Consider the following 22,335-nt stretch of genomic DNA (forward strand, 5'->3'; position numbering starts at 1 on the left):
AAGCAACTTCTGTTAGTGTGAACTCAAGAGTGCTATTATGGACTTCTGACGCATTTTTCCAATGGACCATAAGGCATCCCCGAGACGGTTCCCGGTTCTAATGCTTTTTACAGTCTCTCTCTCTTTTTTTTTTTTTTTTTAAATTAAATTCCAACCTCGCGTTTCCAGAAAGGTTTTCGTAACCAACTCATGACGCATGAGAGGCAAACACCACTGTGAACAGATCCGGAACTCAGAAGACGGTACCGCTCAGCCAAGCACCGCGACTTTGTTGAGTAAAATACAACAAAACAACCCTAACCACCCTCAACAGCCCCGCCTCCGCCACTCGCACGCCCGCCCCTCCTCGCCCCGCTTCCCTCCGCGCCTGCGCCGTTTCCTTGGAAGCTGGGGTTGTTTTGGGCAGAACCACCCGCGCGGGGCTGCGGAGGGGGGACCGGGAGTGAGTTCACTGGCGGGTGGGGGAAGGCGGTGGGGGAAGGCGGGGCGGGAAGGCGGGGCACCCGCAGCTGCCGCCTCGGGAGCGGACGGGACCGACGTGAGTGATGTCGGCGGGGGCAGCGGGGCCGCGCCCCAGGCAAGGGGAGGCTGCGCGCGGCCGGGGTCCCACCGGGCGCGTGCCGCCGCTCGCCCCGGTGCGCGCCCCCCAAGGCGGGTGGGGCTGGGTCCCGCCTCCCCTCCGCTGTGCCCTCCCCCGGCTCCTCTGCCCGCCGCGGGGCGGGGGGCTCAGCCACGGGCGCGCCGTGGCGGGGAGGTTGGCGCGGGCGGGGAGCAGGAGCCGGGAGCGGGAGCGGGTTGGGCGGCGGCCAGCGCGGGCCGGTAGCGCGGGGATGCGTGGGAGGCCTCGGCGCGCTTCGGGAAGCAGCGGGAGCGCTTCCCGCTCCTTCGGACGCCGTGGTTGCTCAGGGTAACCCCGCGGGTTGACTGTCGGGGCAGGCGGCCTAGGGAGACCTGTTGCCTGCTGGTCTCGGCGCTGCGTGGTGGCACGAATCAGTGCCGCGGGAAGCCGTAATCCCTTGAGCAGTATTATTCCCCCCCGTCTTTACAAGCTTTGTAGTTCACTCGGGTAACATTGCGTGGTTAGTTTACGTCCCGCGGCACGTGAACCCCAGTGCTGCTCCGTGCCTGGCAGGTTGAGCTCCAAAGCGGGGATGCCTCCGTCCCATGAGGAATGTGCATCTTCACATCGCACGCTCATTAAATAATTCCGTTGGTTAGTCCAGTGGTGGTGTGTGTTGTGAATTTTCATTTATAGCTGTTTTATCTACCACTGTTCTTCTAGGCAAAGCAAAATGCCGCATTGGAAATTAAAATACCTGGTGAGAAAGCATTTTCATGATTATCAGATAAGGCAGAGACTTTAATAAACAGTAGAAGTCAGCTGTATTTCCTTACATAGAACTGAAGTCCGTAGTTTTGTTATCAGAGTGGACCGAGTCTGTTTGCAACTTTCTCTTGACTAAAGCTGCCAAATTTCTGGGGGAAAAAACCCCATCCCGACAGTTTCTCTGAAGCTGAAGCTTTCTGATACTACTAGAAAACTGAGAGTAGCACCAGCTTTTTAAAACATCTTTTTAAACTAGTTTGAACACAAGGTTTTTACAGGCACATCTAAACTGGAAGAAGGCTACTGCACTTCTGGTAGTAGTGTTTATTGATATGCAAGTACATAGGTGTTTATATGATAATAATAAAGCTGTCTATCAGCTTTCTGGACTTAAATACTAGATTTTCTTTAATAAAACCAGGTTGTTTTTTGGTGTCACATTTATCAATGGTGAAGAGAAACAGATTCAGTTCAATGTTATTTTGCTCTATAATTCTGAGCTGAAGGTCTTTCGGATTCAAAGTAGTGATACGTACAGGTAGCAGCATTAGAAACCTACTAGTAAAACCTAAGATTTCTAATTATGATCTAAAAGATAAGTAAACAAGGCCTGATGTTCTACTTGTTTTCAGCCACTGAAGTTTACACTCACTTTCTGTGAAAAAAGGAAAGTTGAGGATTTTAGTTTAGGAAAATCCTGAGGTATGCAATTATATTTTGTCAACTCAGTTTCCTAAATGGTCCTAACTGGGTAGGAAGTTTGTCCCGTAGCGATATGTAGTACAGATTCTGTATGTTCTACTCATTATAGTATAGGTTTGATTTATATCTTTTTTTATTGACCAATGAAAGTGGCTTTTGTGAACGGTGGCCTTTTGGGCATGTTTAGCACAGAGAATTCCTGTATTACAGGTGTAGCATATAGGAACTCAGTATTTCAAAATATTGTGAAAAGAGCAAGAATTTAATGTGCAATCACTTTTATAAATACATTCTGTATGCATTTTTAGATATAAATATATATGTATATATGTACATGTAATATTAGAAAAGAGCAAACTAGGTGATTTTTGGGAAAGTGTATAATAATTCTTGAAAGTTTGGACTTCATTAATTTGTTTCTCTGGTTATTCATGGTGGCTGGAATATGCCACTGTTCCAGGTATGTATTTTTGTCATTCCTGAATTGTCTTTTGTTTTCTAACATGGAAGAGATCCAATCTAATTAGGCAAAAATGCATTTTACAAAATTGCTGATAACTGAATTTATTCAGATTGGGGCACTGTGGTTGCTGAACTTTGATACACCATTAAATCTCTCCTATTTCAAGGTGAGATTACACTAAGTAAACAGCCTTGATCTTACCCCTGTTGATTAATGATCTATATTTACACAAGTCTAATAGTTGCTTTAATACACTATGTAAAATGTCATGAAATTCTAAATTGGAAACGTATATTAAATAATAGCACTATCAGGAGGACTTTATCTCTTAATTTTGTTGCCACAAGAGTATAGACAATTACTGAATAAATAGGCAGAATGATGGTAGCTGTGAAGTGAGCCTGGCCTTTGGAAAGGTGTTTGTTTCATTGTAAGCAAATGTATCTGCAAAATTAATTTACCTATAGGTTGGGTTTTGGGAGTGTTTCTGTAATCTGATTTATTTAACCTTTGACCATAAAATTATTTCTATACTTGGAACAGGTATGTACTTTACTCATTTTGCTATTGTGTTCTATATTATCTCTCATTTTTTATTTTAAGAGCCCTTTAGCATTTCATTTGTTCGTAATTAGTTTTCAAGGGCTGATTGTAATCACTCAACTAATCATAAGAGACTTTTCCATGTTCCTGTGGTCCTCAGTGAATGATTAAAGTGATAGAATCTGCTGTATTTATAAACATGTCTAGTTTTCTACTTTTCTAAATTATAGGAGTTTTCTAGACAATTGGGAGTTGATTACTTGAAAAGCAGCACTTAAGAACTGTAGTACTTTTAAAATGCCCGTTTGATGTTACTAAGTATAAATTGCAAAAGCAGTTTTATTTTCCAGTGGTGTTTTCTGGTACCATTTCTTGTAATAAGTGTTGCTTTTAATTGTTACTGGTTTAGTTGTGACAGTAAAGCTTTGCTTTGCGAGCCAAAACATGTTTCAGTGAGTGAAAATATTGCAACCTCATGAGTGTCGTGGTGAAACATATAACAGAACTAAACTTTTTTTTTCTTCCAATAAAGTCCCTTCTGGGACCACCACACCATCCTTGCTCATTTCAAACATCCTTAGAATGCTGGATACTTAATGTAAATGCTTTGCTTAAGATATAAAGTAATGACACCTGACTTTACTGACTAATCAGCGCTTCTAGAATCCCAAAGCAACCTGTACACTTCTTGCTTTTTTTTTCTTAATTTGGTTTGGTTTGGCTATCCAGCAGGCCACAGTACTCTAAGTAGCAAGTGTGGAATGACCTGAAGGTATGTAGCCTGTGCAAGTAACACTATGAAATAAAGGTGAGAGGGATCTGAGGGTACGGTGGTGCAGATTCTTGGGGACCCAATATAGCCTCAGCTCTTCCCTGTGCTGGTATAAGATGTGTGTGCCCAGGAGTGCATGTTGAGGCCCTGTGGTATGTTTGGCTCACTTTACTGCTATTAAACTCTCCCAGCCTCAAGTCAGAGTGGCTACATGCAAACCGCCTATTAATAATAATCCATAATAACTCCTAACCCGTATGTAGATGAGTGTTAGGTGGCTTGGACCAAAGTGGTACAAGAGTAATGCAACCATATCCTGGCAGTATTTAATGCTGTGTCTTAATTTGTTAGGATCGATGTAGTCTGGGTGCCTATTCAATTTGAGTTCCTGGTGTTTAACAGGACATGTTGCCTAGGGAGAACTTGGAGCTGTTGCTGAATGGGGTGTCAGGGAGATAGGTACAATAGTTCGTTGTATGGAAGGCTAAGGGGAATATAACACCTTCAGAAATCTAAGTTCCATTAGTTCTGCTGTTTACAAAACAGCTTTTTGTATTAAAGTTTTTTGTAAAACATTCTGAATTTTCTTGATGAAAAGATAAAGCTGTGTAATATTTTTTCTTGCCTTCAAGCTTTGTTTGGATTGCATTTCTAGGCTTTTCTCCACAACCAGTAGGGCCTAACATTTTTCTGTTTAGAGAAATGAGTTTCATGTAATTGCTTGTCTGCTTTATGAAAAATACAAATGCTTTGTGTAAACATAAATACTTAGAGATTTGTAGTAAAGTTAGATTTACTGACAGATACTAATCTTTGCTTTGGAAGTTATGAGCTGACTACAATGTGACTTCCTCAATGATGCTGTCAGGATTGGAACCTGATTAGAAAGGCTTCAATATAAATGGCTTTGTGGGTCATTATTATTTAAATAAACTGTTGGGGTTTTTTGAAGACTGTAGGACTATAGTGCTGAATTATTTGGCTATTGCCAGTTGTAGTGTTGTTATTTATTTACTCTCAAATAATAAGTATCAGATGCTGAGAATCCTGAGCTGTACTCAATATTAATCAGCACATGTTCAATTGTTAGCTTCAAGTCTGTGGACCAGTTGTGTTAATGAAAATTGTTAATTACTTTAAACAGAACGGTGAATTCTGAGGAAGAGGCAGCTGGTGTTTTGAGCCACTTCTAACTGAGGACTGAAAATGCCAGCAGGTAAGAATACTTTGTGTTTGATTTCCAGTACATATTTTATAGTTAGAACTGGATGCAAATGACAGAAGTTACTTCTGTCTTATATAAATCTGTAATGCTGCATTGGCTTCTTTTTGAATGCATGATTATAGTTGATTTTTGAAGTGTTTTTTTTTTTTTATTTTATACTTAGGGAGTCTTGTAAAAATTGTAATGGCAATGATAAATATACTGTAGCTGAGGATTCAACAGTCTTTTTCTTAACTGAATACTAAGTGAATTTTTTGGTAAACTTTCCCTGATAAATAATTCTCATCCTTTGCAATTTTAAATCATGATTATGCACTTTTTTAGCAATGGTGATTATTGAGATAGTGAATCATACTCTAGATTTCTTTTTACAGTTGAAAGTGAGGCAAAGGCAAAAACCAAAGTCCGCTTTGAGGAAATCTTCAGACGCCATGCAGGCCTAACAGATGCAAAGAAATCAAAGAAAAAGAAGTTTGACTCTCCAGAGAGTATTGTGGTGAGTTAGAACACTTGTGAGTTTTGTTTGATTGCCTTCCATAATGAAAAAAAGATCAGGAAAATGTACTGTAGAAAGGAGCTGTAAACATTAAAAAAAAATTAAGTATAAATTATGTTTCTGCACGTATCCGTTGTTTTTGATGTGGCTTTTATTTGTTGTTTGTGTACCAGCAATGCATCCTTGTAATTTGGAGGTATAGACCATAATACTGGTAAAAAGAAAGTGGCACATGCAGGCATACATTTACCTAATGCCCACCGGTTCTTTGTTTTCAATTCACATTTTTTCTAAAATTTTTAAGATTTTCAAATTCAGTATTGACTTTACTTGGAGTTAATTAGATGTTTGAGGACTAGTAGAATTATGGCTTTACAAGTATTTGATTTTGAGAGCACTACATCTGTGTAATACAAGTATGTCCATCTAATACAGCTGTGAATTGAAAACTGATGAGAAATTGTAATAATATTAGAGATAATAATTAACTTTATTCAATTTTCTACTTTTTTCTTTTGAATTTGATGTCAGTGATCAGAATATTTCTGCATGTGCTGAGCTTTGTGTCTAAGTGGTCCTGTGTTCACATGTCAACTTTTTTTAAAGATTTTGACCTTAGCTTGTGACTTGCCTTTTAGGAAGGATTTTATCCTCCTGACTTTATGGTTAAATGACATTTTCGTTTGTGGCATATCTGTCATTAAAACAGCCTCAGAAATTCCTCTGAATTATGGTTCAGATTCTAGTCTTTTTCCTGAACAGGAGAATAAATGTCTAATATGAGTCCTATATATACTTGATTATTGACTTAGAAGATTTGGAATTTAAAAAGAAAGCAATTTGCTTAAGAGACGAATGTTCTGTTTTTCTGCTTTCCTCCTGTTAGGTTTTATGTTTTCAGTATTTTTTCTTGCAATATCCTTATCAGGTGCTGGAAATGAATGTTCCTTCTTTAATATTAATTTAAGACAAAGAAGTGGTATTTTGTGTAATATCAAAATGCTACCTGTATTTATTATATATATTAAATATATTCAGAATAGTTATATTAAACTTAGTATTGCTATTTTGTCTTATATTGGCAATTTGAAGTTTAATTTTGTGTGGATTTTTTTATTTATGTTCCTTGAAGTATATTGTATTTAGTCAATAGTCTATACAAAGAATTAACATGATGTCTAAAATATATCACAGAGAGTTCAAGGGTGGGTTTTTTCCTTTTTTGCTCGCATTTGTCTAAATACAAGACTAAATTCTTCCTCAGTTAGGTTAACCTTCTTTATGAAATGTGAATTTTTAATTGTTATTTTTAAGTATTTTTAAGTACATAATTATGTGTTCATATGCAAATAGATATTACTCATAAATATTTTACACTTACTTTGGTTTTAAATTTGGTTTCCATTCCAGAAGTCTCTGACATAAAACACTAGTGTTTTGGAGTTACCTAGAAGCACTTAAAATCACAATGACCTGAATCAAAATTAGTGGTATGCAAGCAAATTAGGAAGCATTTTTAGGATCAATGTGAAACCTAAATTTATGGCTTTGTTGAAACTAGATTTTTACCAATCAAAGCAATTAAAAACCAAGAACTTTCCTTAAAGTGTGGCAAAGTTGCAAGAGCTCAGGCTGGTATTTTCCATGCTGGTTGCTTTCAAGTAGAAGTTTCTGTAAAAGCTTCAGCAAATAAACAGTCATTTCTCTGTAAGAAATAAATGTGTGTGGGAGTGGAGGGAGGAGGAGGTAGATGGAGGAGGTTTGCTGTTTTTGTTCCCGTTTTCTTCAGTTCATGTGATTTAACTATATAGAGTTTCACATATCTTGAAATAATGTGAAATTTGTCAGTGATGGTTGCCTTTATGTCACGCACTTGCCATAAATGGTATCCTAGGTTTGATCAGAAACGGGTCATGGGTTGAGAGCATATTTCAACTGGAAATGTACCAGTCTGCTTCCTTCCTTTGTCTTTGCTCTAGCCTTTCTTGGATTAATAAAACCTTTTCCCTCATAGTCCACTGTTTCTTTGAAATCTGAGTTCTGAAGCTGCAGGAGGCTGCTGTGGTTTTAAATGACAGAATTGAGGATAAGCCCGCTTGCCTGTGCTGCTCTGTGTGCCCATTGCCTGGAGACCCTGCCTGGGGAGAAGGGAAACAGCCTGGCTGGAAGAGGAAAGGTTGATGTCTGTAGGGCAGGATGAGTTTGAAGTCACAACTAATAGGAATGAGGGGCTTGTAATGGAGATGGAAATAGGCATCAGCTGTGGCCAGTGAAAGCTCTGTTTTGCTGTTCAGTAGCCACAGGTGCAGTGGTGTGAAGCCTAAAGGCATGGCTGAAGATACAAGCAATTGAGACACACTCAGAAAGTGAATTTGCTAGTATCTTTTCTAGGGCAAACAGTCACCATAATTTTTTTTACCAGTTGTTCCTCCTCTTACAAGTTGTTAGAATGAGGCAAGCTTCAGTTCAGGCAATATGCAGATTATTTTGCCCAGCTATTTTAGTCTGTCTAAGGTCAGCAGGAAAATTAAGTTTATTTGGTTCAATCTAAATTTTATGGTAGAAAAGAGCATGTTTAACTCTGAAAACGTAAGTGAATTTTTCTACCAGATGAAAAGCAAGATCCCATAATGGAGGCAAAAATTTCTTTCCTAGACTGTAGTCTGATCAGATTACAAATTGGGGTGGGCGTACATTGGTAGTAAGGTTTTATATTCAAGGCAGGACTGCAACAGATTTACCTGTTTGAAGCTTTATATTTCCTGCTTCACTGAACCTGCTCCTTCTCTTTCTTCATAAGGCCCTGAATGACAGGCTGGAGTCTGGAATTTCATGTGGGTACAGATAGTAGGAGTCCATCTTCAGGCTTGACAATTATTGTATTCTTTTGGGTAAGATGGTGGTTTTACAGGTTTCTTCTGACCAATTCAGTACTTTAGCATCTGTCTCAGATGTAAAACCTGCAGAGCTTTAAGGTTGTAGAATTTTCCCAGGTTCTGCTTTTTTTGGGTATGCTGACAGGCACTGAATAATTATGGAGATTTCTGCTGGGTTTTATCCATTTCTTTCTTGTGTTTCTTGTTTGTTTCTGCTTTGTTTCCTATGTTTCTTTGTTTCTTATCTTTAAAATAATAGAACTGCTAATAGTTGACTGTATAATGTATCTACACATTTTCTCAATGTTTTTTGTTAGAATTTGGTGAAACTTGTCCAAGCCCATCTTTTCTGTAAATTAAAGGTCTTCTAGCTTAGTGTGTCTACATTTTATAGTCTTATATGAGCAATGGCAGTAAAATTGGTCTCCTAGCACATGAAGATTTTCTTAAACTCAACAAATCAGCATCACAAGTACGTTCATTACCAATTCAGTTGTAAGTAAATGGTCTTTTACAACTGGTACATATCAGTGCTTCAATTGGCTGGCATTGTCCACCCCTAATTTTTCAAGATGTGCCTGTGTTAGGGGAAGAAGTTCAGGTACCTTTGTAAATCTGGTTATGTGAGTTTCCAGATACTCGTGACAAACTCACTCGATATGTTGCCAACTTCCACTCATGCATATTTGAGAAGCCTTTTTAAAAAGGCGTAAGATTATTAGGTGTTGTCCCTTTTGTCAGCTCTGGGACACAAGTGGCGAGTGATGTGACCTGAGGTTGGCTAATTGTGATATGAGCCTTGAGTGTTAGCCCACCTGCTTGCATCTTGGCTGGCACCCATCTCTCTCTCCTGTCAAGCCAGCAGTGCAAACAAGGCTGTTTTCAGGAAAGAGTTTTTCCTCTGTCCTGGTGTTGTCATGTAGCCATGGAGCTGTTTTGAAAAAAAGCCGCCTTATTTGTTCCAGATTTTAAGCTGAAGTCATGTTCAGGTCAGAGGCCTGTCTCTGGAGTTACTCCAGAGGGTCGATTCTCTGAGCTGCTTTTCCAGCCTAACTGCTTTCTCTAACTCAGTTCAAGTGTGTTTATGTATTGACAATTACTCTTAGTTGGTATTTCTCAGTCCTGCATTTCAGTCAGAGAATCTATACCAGTATCCCTGCCTTTGCCTGAGTCCTAATCTGATGGCTTTTACTTTATTGTTTTATGACTCCTTTGCATCTTTCCTCTCTATTTAATTACATCATACAACTACAACATGTGGAAAAAGTGACCTGAATTAAGATCATACAGGCTGTGTATCTGAGGAATTTGCGTTTGAACTGTGGAAGCAGCCTTGTGCTGCCTGCAGTGTCTATAAATGTGCTAGGAATTTGCTGTAGTTTGTGATTGTGTTTTTTTTCATTACAAGGATAATCTGTGGTGGGGTTTTTTTCCTATAAGTAAATTTGCTATAATTGTGTGCTTACTAGTTGTGACACATATTTGTGTATGTACGTTTTGTTCCTTCTCACTACAAGAAACACATTGAGGGGCTGGAGTGTATCCAGAGAAGGGCAGTGGCACTGGTGAAGAGTCTGGAGGACCTGTCTTATGAGGAGCAGTTGAGGGAGCTGGAGTTGTTTAGTCTGGTGAAAAGAAGGCTTGGGGGGGACCTTATCGCTCTCTACAACTACCTGAAAGGAGGTAGATTGAATATGAGGAAAAGCTTCTTCACTGAAAGGGTGGTCAGTCATTGGAACAGGCTGTCCAGGGAAGTGGTTGAGTCACCATTCCTGGAAGTGTTCAAAAGGCGTGTGGATGTGGCACTTGGGGACATGGTTTGATGGTGAACACAGTGGTACTGGATTAACAGTTGGACTCAATGATCTTAGTGGTTTTTTCCAACCTTAAAGATTCTATCATCTATGGTTTTTGTTTGTAGGCATAATAAATAACAAGTTCTAGTAAATATTTCAAGCCAGTTTTTGCTAGATTTCTTTAAGGAAATGATTTCTTTAAAGAAATGATTCTTGAATATCACAGTTGTTTTAGAAACTCTTGAGCAGGTCAAAGATGAGAACTGTTTGTTTAGGATTCCTTTAGGAATTCTACTTCTTGGGCTTAATGGATTAATGTTCTGTCTAAGGCAAAGCATGACCTCAGCTATTGGCCACTGTTGGGTCTTAATTGTTGGTGTGTTTTAATCTTCATTCCTCATACTCTGCAGTTAAAGCCATTCATAGAAACAAAGGTAAGGAAGTAAACTATTGGAAGTTTTTGTTTCTGGTTTGTTTGTTTGTTTTTTTTTTTAGTTTATACCAAGCTTGATGCTTTAATTGTTTTCTTTCCCTTACTTTGTTCTGTATTTCAAGTTATCTATATGTGATTTTCCACATCTTCTTGAAACATTGACTTATGAATAAATAAGATGTTACTGCTTTGTTTAATCAAGTATAAGATGAAGATACAAGGACAGTTTTTTCATTATTTGGTGTTTAAACTATTTTTAGACATATGAACTAAAAATAAAGATACCTAATGAAAAGATATATGAATGACTTTAGATTTTATGATGTCTTAGATAAGCATACTAGCATGACATTCTAGGTGCTTTTTTTGTTAAATTTATGCTTTATTTGTGGAGTGTTGTTTAATAATTAACATTAATAAATCTAGTTATTGCATTTTTAGGTCTCTAGTTGTCTATAGTTTTAGACGTCAGCTTTTACTTATGTGTTAAATTTTGTCTTTGTGTATTTTTCTTGTCGCACTGCTTTTATTTATTGATTTTCTCATACAAATAGTAAACTTCCTTGTGTTTTTTTCTTGTGCTTTTACTCATATACTTCAAATTTGCCTTTCTTTTTCCTTCATTCTCCTTCTTCAGTTCTTGTAATATTTTCCTTGCTCACCAAGTTCTCTCTTCAAGTGTCAGATGTGAATAAAACAAGATAGTGAGGAAGGTTTGCAGGCTCATATAATTAAGGGCCTAGAATATGAATGTAGATGATTTGCACATTGGATATTCTTTCTAGTCATAGAATACTGTTCTCACAGGTGGGCCTTTTTAAGTCAGGATCTATTCTCCAAAGCATGATTGCCATTGCAATTTCAGTCTCTCTGTTTTCTTATAAGCTTGTATGTTTTGGTGATCACTTATGCATATTGTCCCTCTTTACAAATATTTGAGGCAAACATGATTCTGTAACTGGGAGAAGTATCCCAACTAGAAAGGGACAGTGTCTGTGTTTATTGAGGAAGAGTCTTGGCAAATAAAAGATTGTATGCATATACATATATTTTCTCCAAACTTTTTTATTTTTAATTTGCTTTCATTGGTTTTTAAAGTCCTTTCTGATGTTTCATGATGAGTCTCTAGGGGATTTTTCTGGAAGACAACAGAGTAAATGAACCTCAGCAACTTTATAGAAGTTTTGTCGAGGATCAGAGGTCTGTGTGCTGACCTCCTTACAGAATTAGACAGTTACTTGCTGTGTTCTTTGGTGATATCACGGAATCATAGTTTGGATTGAAAGGGACTTTTAAAGGTCGTCTAGTCCAAGCCCTGTGCTGTGATTAGGAACATTTTCAACTATATCAGGTTGCTTAGATCTCCTTCCAATCCAAGGGAGGTAACATTATGACCTTTAGTAACCCGGAATAGAAACTTGAAGGGAAGAGGAAAGTTTACAATGTGTTTTCTATAAAACCTCCAAGAATTAGAAGTGGTGCACAGGCAAATGCATTAGCTGAAATTCATCTTTGCTGTTTTTACAACACTGTTCTCTAGATTAACTCTCTGCCATTCCACTAAGAATAATGTGGGGTGGTTTTTTGTTGGTTTTTTTTTTTTTTTTCCAACTTATATTGGTTTGGGCTTTTTTAGAAGTCTTAATGGAAGTCTGTTTTTCCGTTTTAGCCTTTCTTAATATGATTTCATTGATAAATTTTGAGAAGCAAAACATCTGAGCTAGAAGTCTGTCTCTTAACTTGCATTTTCAATGGATAAAAATATTTGGTTTTGTGCTGCATGTAGTCTTCAAGTCTTCCATAGTGTAAACATTGGCATCTGTTTATGGAGTAGACTTGATTTCTTTTTTTACTGGGTATACGTAAAAGTTATTTAAAAACATACGAAACATTGAGGATCAGGTGGCCAAACACCAAATGTTTTTTTCCAGTGTGAATTTTCTGTTGACTTTCAATCTGTCACTTGTAAAATCAAAACAAGAAAATAACTAAATCTTTGATTTCGTTTTACTTTGTGTAAGATTGCTGAAGGAATAACATGAAGTGCTACGTTTATCTTTAGGACGTGATTTTTAGTACAAATGTGTTTTATGTTCTTTTCATTTATAGCTTGATACCTTTAGAAATAAAATTGATCTATCTAAGGAAAGTGTGAATGATGAAGCAATTATAAACAACACATATAATCCTGAAGAACAGAGTCCGCGATTTACAAAAAATAAATTGAGAGAGAAAGCATCAATTGCAGAGAAAATAAACAATGATATTGTTAGTGGAGAGAAGAAAAAGCAACCAAAGTCAAACAGGAAGAAAAAGAAATCACTGTTACAAGAAGAATTTAATGAGGAGGAAGATTTATATGAAGCTAAATTGGGGAGTTTTGAAAAAAAGACTAATGATTTTCCAAAGAAGAAAACAAGAAGTAAATCACAAACAGATGTACTTCCTCAAGAAGCAGATAGAAAGATTAAAAATTCCTTGACTGAAGTGAGAAATGTAACTGAATTAGAAGAGGAAGAGCAGCTAATTCAAGCCTATCAGCTGCATGTGGCTGAGGATGAGGCAAATGCAATTAAAAAGAAAATGAGAAAGAAACTTAAAGAACAGATGTCTGAATCTACCTCCACTGTTCAAAGCCACGAAGTTGCATTGAACAATGAAGTGGGCAAAAAGAAAAAAAAGAAGAAAGAAATAGCAGTTTTAAGTGAAGCTGAAACAAGGTATCATGATAAACTGTACACTGTGTGTCTGTGAATCTTAAGCAAAATGTTTCATTTTAAGATAGACAGAAGCTTTCTGCTAAATTGTTCATATTTCCTAAATGATTAATTGGATGAATCTGTCATGGAAAATTATTACCAAATACTTTTTCAAAATTGTCTCATGATTAATGTTTAGCTCACAGATTGTTTTTAACTTTTTTTTTTTTTAACATCCTCCATTGCTATTTGATCTGTGTTTTCTGTGGAACTCGCTCTTAAGTAACTGAAGATAATTTTATGCATGATTTTATTTTTTTTTTGTGGTAAGTGATGGCCCTGATCCAGCAGAATAGCATTAGCTTCTCTCTAGTCACATGAGCAGTTCTGCAATTGTCTGGAAATTAGGGGGAGGTGAAGGAGGGAGAGCAGTGAGAAAGGCAAGACACTAACGTGGGGGGTGAGGAGTGTTGCATTTTCAGCATAGACAGATGATAAGTTGCAGAATTCCAAGTGGATTGGTAATGGTAATGAGCAATTGTATCAGTATATGCAGTGGAGTGCAATTGCCCTGACAGTAATTCATTACTTTGCAGTGCAATGTCCATTTCTGAGCTGCAGCATCATCCGGAAAAAGATGGCAATGAAAGTCAGTCACCTGAAAGACTATTTACATCAGAAGGACAGACACTCAAGGAAAGCATGGATAAACAGAAACCTAAAGCCAGGAAGGTTAAAAAGAAAACCAGAAAAGGTCTGCCAGCAAAATAGTGTAACAGTGTATACTTTGCTACCTGTTTTTTTTGTGCTGCTACAGAAATATTTATCCCTAGTGGTAACACAGAATTTGCTTGTTTCTCTAGTTGCTTAACTGTACTTTTGTTCTTCCAGTTCTGAGGCATATTTGTGAGGAAGTTTGATGTATCAATCACTGGTGACAGTTTATTTACTTTGTTCCTATTTCTAGAAGAAACCACAGAAGTTGCTGCAGAAAATGATGAGGAAAGGAAGAATTCAGAAATGTCAACTCAGTCTAAATTTGGTTTTGCTGATGATCTGATTTTGGGTGTTTATATCCATCGATCTGACCGACTTAAAACTGATCTCCTAGTATCTCATCCTGTAGTTAAAATCCATGTTGTTGATCAGAGAAGTGGCTTATATGTCAAGAAGGATCACAGGTGACTTTTAATAAACTGTTTCTATTATCAATGTTTACAATAAATAGGTATACTCTTCCCTATTACCTACAATAAATGATGGTGGTATTTATCTTTTCCTTCTGGCACTTTTAAATGCTCTGCACTGCTGTATTGCTCTCGAGGTCCCCATATTTGCAATGCAGTTAATTCTATATTCTTTCCAGAGAGAAAATTTCCTAAGTCCTAAAAATATGTAAAAGCCAAGGTTAGAATAAGTAAGCAAAATTTTTGCAGTAGAAATAACACCTACCTTTTTTTTTTTATTAAAGAACTTCTAAAATCCTGAAATAAAGTTTAGTTCTTCGTATTTCTAATTGCTTGAGTTACTTGTTTCCACTGTCATTATGCATGATTTTCCTGAAACCCAAATTTTAACTGTGTTTAAGCAGTAGGCTCTACCATGACCATTATGCATAAATTTGCTAACAGTAACTTAATGGTTAGGATTTTGAACTTTAGCCTACAGCATTTCTATATACATTGCAAATTGTTTTAAATTTTGGATGATTTTTTTTCTAGAATCAAACAAAATAGTTTGCTTTCAGTAATTGAAAATACTGTTTTGCTTGAGGTTTTTTTTTAAGTGCTCTAACAATTGCAATCTCTGGAAATTTTCAAACAGCAAGAGGGAAGTTTCATCTTATGAACAAGAAGAAATAGAGCACATTCTTCCTATTATGACTCAACCATATGACTTTAGACGGTCTAAATCAACAGTTCCAGAGTGGGAAGAACAAGTAATATTTAATGAGCGTTTTACTTATTTTACCCAAAACACTGAAGAAAACCCTCAGGTTATCCTGTTTTTTGAGGTAAAGTTAAATATTTTGCATCCAATTTATGCATATTCTAATTTTTGGTTTGTTTGTTCAGCAGTATATATTTGACTGATTCAGATGTTTTGTTTTAGTTAGAATGGGTCAATAGCATAGCCTTAAGATACAGAATTAAGCGGAGATACCAAAAAGTGTTTTTTCATAAAATAAAAACAACCCCTGTTTTGATAAAAATAATAAAGTAATAAAGAGTACAAAACTTATTAAATCAACTGTCAAACTTCTGGGAAAGGCTGGTAAGATATGACGGATATCACTTTTTTCTTTTCATACTCTTGAAATCTGAAAAGAAGTACCAGAAACTGAAAGGCAGAATTTGTCTGCTTGTAGCAACAGCTTATTGTACCAATGAGTAAGCTATTGCATTGTTTCCATTAACATTTTACATGTCTACTACTTCTGGCCCCATCTTCATAAAGTAGTTATTAATTTGTCCTCTATATTGTAAATTATATATTCAACATAATTTTGAGCTTAAGTATTTCAGTATTTGTACAGAGAGATTCTGTAGTACTAACCTCAAAATGGTACCCTAATACAGTAAATATTTTTTCATTCCTTGTTTTTTTTCTGTTTCAAATAGATTGAATGTAATACATTACCATGTGTTTCTTTCTGTTTTGTGATGCTTATAAATGAACATATTTATAGAATTAAGAGTCCTTAGTTGCTTGACACAAAACTAATTATATTTGTAAAGATTCTTCATGGAAATCAAACTGATGTTAGGACCAAAAGTATGATTACACTGCAAGTATGCTGTTTGACTTCAGTGTGGTTTATCAACTGAAAAATCAATTTGAAGAAAGTATGATTCTAAGGGGAGGTTTTTTTGTATACCAAGATAAACTTCCAGAAGTAGCTAAATTTGAGAAAATTCTGGTTCCTGACAGAAAAATGAAGACTCTTATGGGCATCCCTTGAAGTATTCAAGGCCAGGTTGGATGGGGCTTTGAGCAACCTGATCTAATGAAAGATGTCCCAGCCCATGAGACAGGACTCTATAGTCTTTGAAGATTCCTTCGAGCCCAAACCATTCTATGACTGATTCTATGACAAAAGTGATAAATTTAGGAAAGGAAAATTAAATTTGTGACTGCCATTTTCCATCTGGATTAGTATGCACCTAGTTTTAGCTGTCAGATTTGTGATCTCTATGACTTCTGAAGTGTATAGGATTTAAGAAAATTACATGTTATTGTTTCCTCTTTTACTGAGACAGAAGGGAAGCGAAAATAGGTTTTTTTAAGACCAGACATTCTTTTTAATGCAGGTCGTAAATAGCCATCAGGTAAATGCATAAGGATCTGCCATTTCTAATTGTGCCCTTGGATGGGAAAAATAGTGGTTTTGTAATTTCTTAAAATTGAAATCTGTTTAATTTAGTGAATTGCACCTAGCATATTTTCAGCAATTATTTTTTAATTGCCATGAAGTTCATTAGAAATACATTTATATTCCCGCTGATACTTCTAGGTCCTTGATTGTCTAAGTATGGATGAAGTGAGAGCCATCTCCAATGTACAAATTCAGGAAGGTCATTATCGAAAAATTTGTTGGGCATTTCTAAAGGTATTGTGAATATTTAATTAAAGAAGCAAAATTTATAAATATTTTTATCTGAAAATCTCTAACTGTACTTAGTGGGGAAACTTTTTTTTTTAATATTTCCAACAACAGAGATGGGGGAAAAAAATCCTTGCTTGGCTGTTCTCTCCTTTCCCTCTTCTTTCGCCCCACAAAATCAACACATTAACAAGCTTGACAATAAAAAATATGTGGTTTTTAAGAAAGTATAGAACGTGTAAGGTTTTTTTTGTTGTTGTTTATAAAGTACAGAAAAAGGTTTTCTCTTAGGGTTTTCTGTGTGGTTGTGTGATTTTGAAGAAAATGACAAATCCACTAATTTCTGTACCTCAGCTGTTCTGTATTCTAGTGGCATTTTTAGTTGTCCAATCTTTGAAAAGACTCCCTAGCCCAATTATAAATTTCCTCTCATTTTTAGTTGTGGCACTGGGAATGCTGTGACAATTGATATACAAATGAGGCAAATGTGAGATACTGATAGTTTAGCCAGCACGTGTCCCTTTTTACCCTTTTAGGAGAGACTTGAATGTGTCAGTTTGTTCTTTAAGAGCTGGCAAGCTTTAGTTTCCTTGAGGATTGTTTATTTACACCTACCCGTGTGGATGATAATCATTGACCAGTCTACAGCATGAGAAATACAGGAGAAGATAATGGACTGCAAGTTTAGGTGAAGGGAGAAGGACCTTCATATCAGTTCAATATGGAGATTCTTCTTAGCTCTGCCCAAGATGAATCTTCTGGAAATAGAAGTGTGGTATAGCATATCTGGGTGTATAGCTGTGCATCCAGGACAGCCTACTCCTGAACGGGGGAAGGGTGAATTTTCAGCATAAATATGAATAAAATGGTGGCCTGTTCTTTGGTCTTACTTGTCTGTCTGCATTATCCTTTCATCTGTATCAGTTGAAGTAATGTCCTGATAAACACTGACCAGTGTTAATGGCACTAGGTAGGCTTGTTCTTTAGTTCAGTAGAGAGAACTCTGTCTCCTCTGAAGCTGGAGATGCTGTGGCTTTGCTGTATCTTCTGCTCTGAACCAAAGCCTTAGCAATGCCCTTTGTTGCAACATTCAAAGGAAACAAATTTGGAAGAGGCTGTTTGTGGATTGGCAGTCCTTTGAGATTTGGTTGATTTTAGCAAGTAGTAATTGAAAAAAAAAGCCAAAAAACCCACTAATCCAAAAAAACAACAACAAACAAACAAACAAAACCAAAAGCAAACAAAAAAACCCAAACAAAACAAAAAACCAAAAAAACTAAACCAAAACCAAAAAAAAAAAAAAACAAAAAAAGAAAAACAAACCCAAAGTGGTACTACAGAGGTCTTCCCACTTTCGTGGTACTACTGCTGTGAAACATCTTTCAAAAGCTGCTATCTAAGCTTTAATCTTAGTGATTTGATCTTGGGGCATTTAATAATGTTAAATTCATTACCACTTCTAGGATTCATTACCACTTCTAGGATATTTCTGCAATGGATAGTGGATTTCAAGAGTTTATACTGTAGCTAAAATACTAGAAATTATCAATTACTTTTATTTCTTTTATGTTAACTTTTTCTTCTTCTTTCCTCTAATTAATCACCCTTCCAGCTTGTAGGTGCAAATGGAGTTCTAAACATTGGTGGAAAACTTCGTCTGCAATTATATTACCCACCTTCAAGGACCAAGTCACGTTCAAATGTTGTTGAGGTTTATGACTGGTGGGCAAAATGCCCTAGAAATCGTTACCCATCAACTTTATATGTAACTGTAAGAGGCATAAAACTACCAGATCATGTAAGTTAAATATATAATATACAAATATATTTACAAATATGGAGACTTTTCTGCAAGAACTAGTAACTAGCTAGAGCATGTGCATCTGTGTTTGTATGCATGGATATAAAAGCTGTGCTTGTATGCAGTATATAAAATACATTATAAGAACATTGCATCTGAAGATATGTTTCAAAGTCAACCCTTTCTAGTTATCTTTGAAAAATAGGCTTACTTTCCCATCTACAACTTTGAATATCTTGTCACTGACAGAAAACTTTCGGAGTAATTTCTTGAAGATTAAGGTTCCTTCTTATTAGGGGAAATGCCATTTTAAGTCACTGGACTCGTGCAGATGTGTAAATTCTGTGAGAGAAGACGTAAGTCACTTAACTCTATTCCCTGCACCCTCAAGCTATAGTGAGCTGTATTTTTTTTTCTCAGATAAAAACTCCTTTAAAGATAGGTTTACATTGGTGTGGACTGAGATGCACATTCAAGATAAATACAGCATTTCCTTTTCTAGTGTGCAAGTACAGTATTATTCTATTATATAATTTTCTGTTTGTGTTTAGAGCTGTAATAAGTCTTTCTTATGCTCACTGTTCGTGCAGTCAAGGGTGATGTGGAAGGCTGGTGGGATGTGCCTGGACAAAAACCGAGCTAATCTGTGCGATTAGTTCACGGGGTTTGGGACGCTCTAATTTGTGTACTGGAATGACATCTGCAGATCTCCTACTCAGTCAGCTGCTGAGGTTGTTAGGAATCCTGTGCACTTTGCTTGAGCAGCTGTGCTTCTTTTTTTCTGGAAGTCCTCTGAGCCTGTCTTTACCATGGTCTGATTGTTTTCCTGGTAGGTTTAGGTGCTGTCACTGGTTTACAGCTGTCCCTGCTTTACAGTCCTCTGTGAAATTCAGCTGATGTGGCGAATTTGTAGGCTTTCTGACTTGTAGTTGACTGGATTCATTGATTACTGGTATTATTTCATTCTTGTTCTCATAAATGCCAGATTTGCTAAGGCTGGAATTGAGCTCCAGATAAGAGCCATGGCATGGCAGTTTTCTATGCATAGATTTCTGCTTCCATTTAAGATCTGTTACAAATTCTGCCTAGTCTGCTTCTCCAGAAGGGTCCAGATCTCACATACCTCTGCATGGGCTGGTAGATGTGAAAATAGATGTCTCGGATAAAACAGGGCATTTGCATAGAAGTTGACAAACAATTTAAACTCCCAAATTGATTTCTACTTGCATAGTAAGTGTCCAGCCTTCTTTTTTAGTCACAGGAACCTAGAGAGTGAATACCTAGCTACTGTAAGCCTGGAAGAAAACAGTAATTTTGCATGGTATTCTGGTGTGTTTCTAAAGAGACTTAGTAAAACAGATCAGAACTGCATGTATGGCCTCTGTGCCTCTCAGAGGGCTGCTGGGCTGTTGCCTAGTGTTGAGGCTTCCTGTGTGTTCAAGCTTGGTGTAACTTGTAGGTGAGGTTCAGTGAGTGTACTTACAGAAATCTGGAAAGTATATATTTACCTACTATTAAAATCATAAACGTTGTCAGTCCTCCTTTCTTTGCAACTACTGGTAATGTCTTTTGATATCGAGAGTGAACAACACTGGTAATATGTTTTGATATCAAGAATGGGGTTTGTTACTGAAGCAGTATTTTGATTGCAAGGTAGTAGGTTAATGTCACTACAACTATTTACATGCTGGAATGCTTTTTTTATTTTTTTATGCAACACCCCTGCTGTAGTACAATACAGTACAATACAAGAGCATTACTAATTTTCACTGACCTGGATAGTTACTAAAAATAGAAAAGTATCAGTTATTTGATAAATCTGTGATACCATCTGATTGACACAACTTTAGAAGCTTGGATTACTTTCTGACTTCCTGGTTACTTTAAATGAAGTTTTTGCAATGCAGTTTTTATGTATTAAGCCTTTTCCAAATGCTGTGTTTCAGATGTAAAAATGCAATACATTTAAAGTTAAAATCTTTTCAGAAATTACATTGTTCACTTCAAAAATATTTTTCCTTGATACTTAACTTTGTTTGCCTTAAGGTTGCTCCTTCTTTTCGCTCTATGATCGCTGTTCAGCAGGAACAAAGTAATACAGCACTGTCTGAGCTCCAGAGAGAGGGATACGAACCTTTTCCAGAGGAGAAGAAGGAACCATTTAAATGGTCAAGATTGCCTGGACAGGTAAAGTGTTTTTCTTTTGTTTTTAAAGGAAAATAATTTAAATAGCTACTATATTTTTCTAACTGTTTTTATGGTATAATTATTATGAAGCAAGTAATTAATTAAAATTAAGAAAAATATTAAACAAAACATGAAAAAAGTCTCATAGATAGTAGAGGATACCTAATCTTAGCAAATATGGTTGATTTAACTATTTTTTTTTCCGAGAACAGTCAGGTATTTTCATCTCCAGAGTTCTCTAAGAATTTGAAAGAGTAGGGTTATTCAGATTTCAACTTGATTGTAAATATATTTTCTTGAGATTTTTTTTTTGTTTGTTTGTTAAAGTTATTTTCACAGTATAATAGAAAGAACTTATATTGAGGAACCTTCCTAAGAAGGTTTTTGCTGACTTCATCCTAACCCCTAGATCACTGTAGCTAATGAAAATTAGCAATCATAAAATGGGAATATTTTTGCAACTATATATAGAATGTCCATGCAATAATTTCATATAATTTTGTAGAATGGCGTTAGCATGGGTTCATGACTCTATACAAATTCAAAGCATAACATAAAGATTTGTTAAGAAAGAGTGATGATTTTTATTTTGGTTCCCTACTGTAATTCTTGTACGGATACTTTTGAAAAGAACACTTAAATTTACATGGATTTAATTTCCAGCACTGTTTGCTAATAATAATAAAATAGTAAGGAATAGATTAGGGTTTTTGCAATGGGAATTTTCTTACCAAAAATGGCAGGATACCTGAAAGTTGTATTTAAGTTAAGTATGTTACTTTATTAGCTCATTTATGCTTAGACTAGTCCATGGGCATATTGAAAAATGGTAACAATGATGATGCATTTTGTAATGTGCTGTCTTGTGAAAAAGTTTCAGTAAAGTTAGCATGATGTGGCATGTCTGTTTGCTAAAAAATATTTGAAATATGCACTTGTTTAAAATTTAATAATGGATCAAAATTATTATTTCCTTTTTATACATTTAAATTACTGTTTTGCAATTAAAGCTACCTTTGTAAAGATAAACAGTATGTCTGTATCTATCTCCATAGATGGATGATATGTTATTTTTCAAAAATGTTCTATAGAATTATGACTTATTTGATACATGAATTAAATATTAAATTTATTTTATATGTGAATTATAGCTACATGACCTGTAAATGAAATAAGTTTTTCTGAGCTGAATTACTGATTCAACATAATAATGTTTTATTTTAGAGCAAGTTTAAAAAACATAAGAAGCCTTAATTGCATATATAGTTTTTAACAAGATTAATAGTGTATATACAATTATTTCATGAGTAGATCTATTTGTTTGTAACAAATGTGGATAGAGCCTTTCCCAAATCTTCGTTCACGAAGCCTGGCCATGATGATGAGATCTATTTCTATACTTTTAAATGAA

General features: G+C 36.3%; 1 protein-coding gene across 10 annotated transcripts in view; it reads left to right on the top strand.

The window, feature by feature from the left end:
- The first annotated feature begins 485 nt into the window (after nucleotides 1–485).
- Nucleotides 486–22,335, top strand: part of AHI1 (Abelson helper integration site 1) — a 94,322-nt gene continuing 72,472 nt past the window's right edge. For 4 of the 10 annotated variants that reach the window (XR_004356095.1, XM_032683177.1, XM_032683186.1 and 1 more), the window contains exons 1-10: nucleotides 2,052–3,807; nucleotides 4,952–5,023; nucleotides 5,407–5,528; nucleotides 12,743–13,353; nucleotides 13,929–14,086; nucleotides 14,300–14,513; nucleotides 15,154–15,346; nucleotides 16,847–16,942; nucleotides 18,549–18,734; nucleotides 20,784–20,924. Coding sequence is in view for 9 of the 10 variants with exons in the window: in XM_032683177.1 (XP_032539068.1) it covers nucleotides 5,014–5,023; nucleotides 5,407–5,528; nucleotides 12,743–13,353; nucleotides 13,929–14,086; nucleotides 14,300–14,513; nucleotides 15,154–15,346; nucleotides 16,847–16,942; nucleotides 18,549–18,734; nucleotides 20,784–20,924 (1,731 nt within the window). In the remaining variant the exon portion in view is untranslated. Of the gene's footprint in view, nucleotides 539–837; nucleotides 1,320–1,748; nucleotides 2,030–2,051; nucleotides 3,808–4,951; nucleotides 5,024–5,406; nucleotides 5,529–12,742; nucleotides 13,354–13,928; nucleotides 14,087–14,299; nucleotides 14,514–15,153; nucleotides 15,347–16,846; nucleotides 16,943–18,548; nucleotides 18,735–20,783; nucleotides 20,925–22,335 lie in introns of those variants that run through there. The other 6 variants (XM_032683180.1, XM_032683182.1, XM_032683179.1 and 3 more) reach the window with 6 other exon arrangements.

Source organism: Chiroxiphia lanceolata, chromosome 3 (assembly GCF_009829145.1).
Source record: "Chiroxiphia lanceolata isolate bChiLan1 chromosome 3, bChiLan1.pri, whole genome shotgun sequence".
Lineage (NCBI taxonomy): Eukaryota > Metazoa > Chordata > Aves > Passeriformes > Pipridae > Chiroxiphia > Chiroxiphia lanceolata.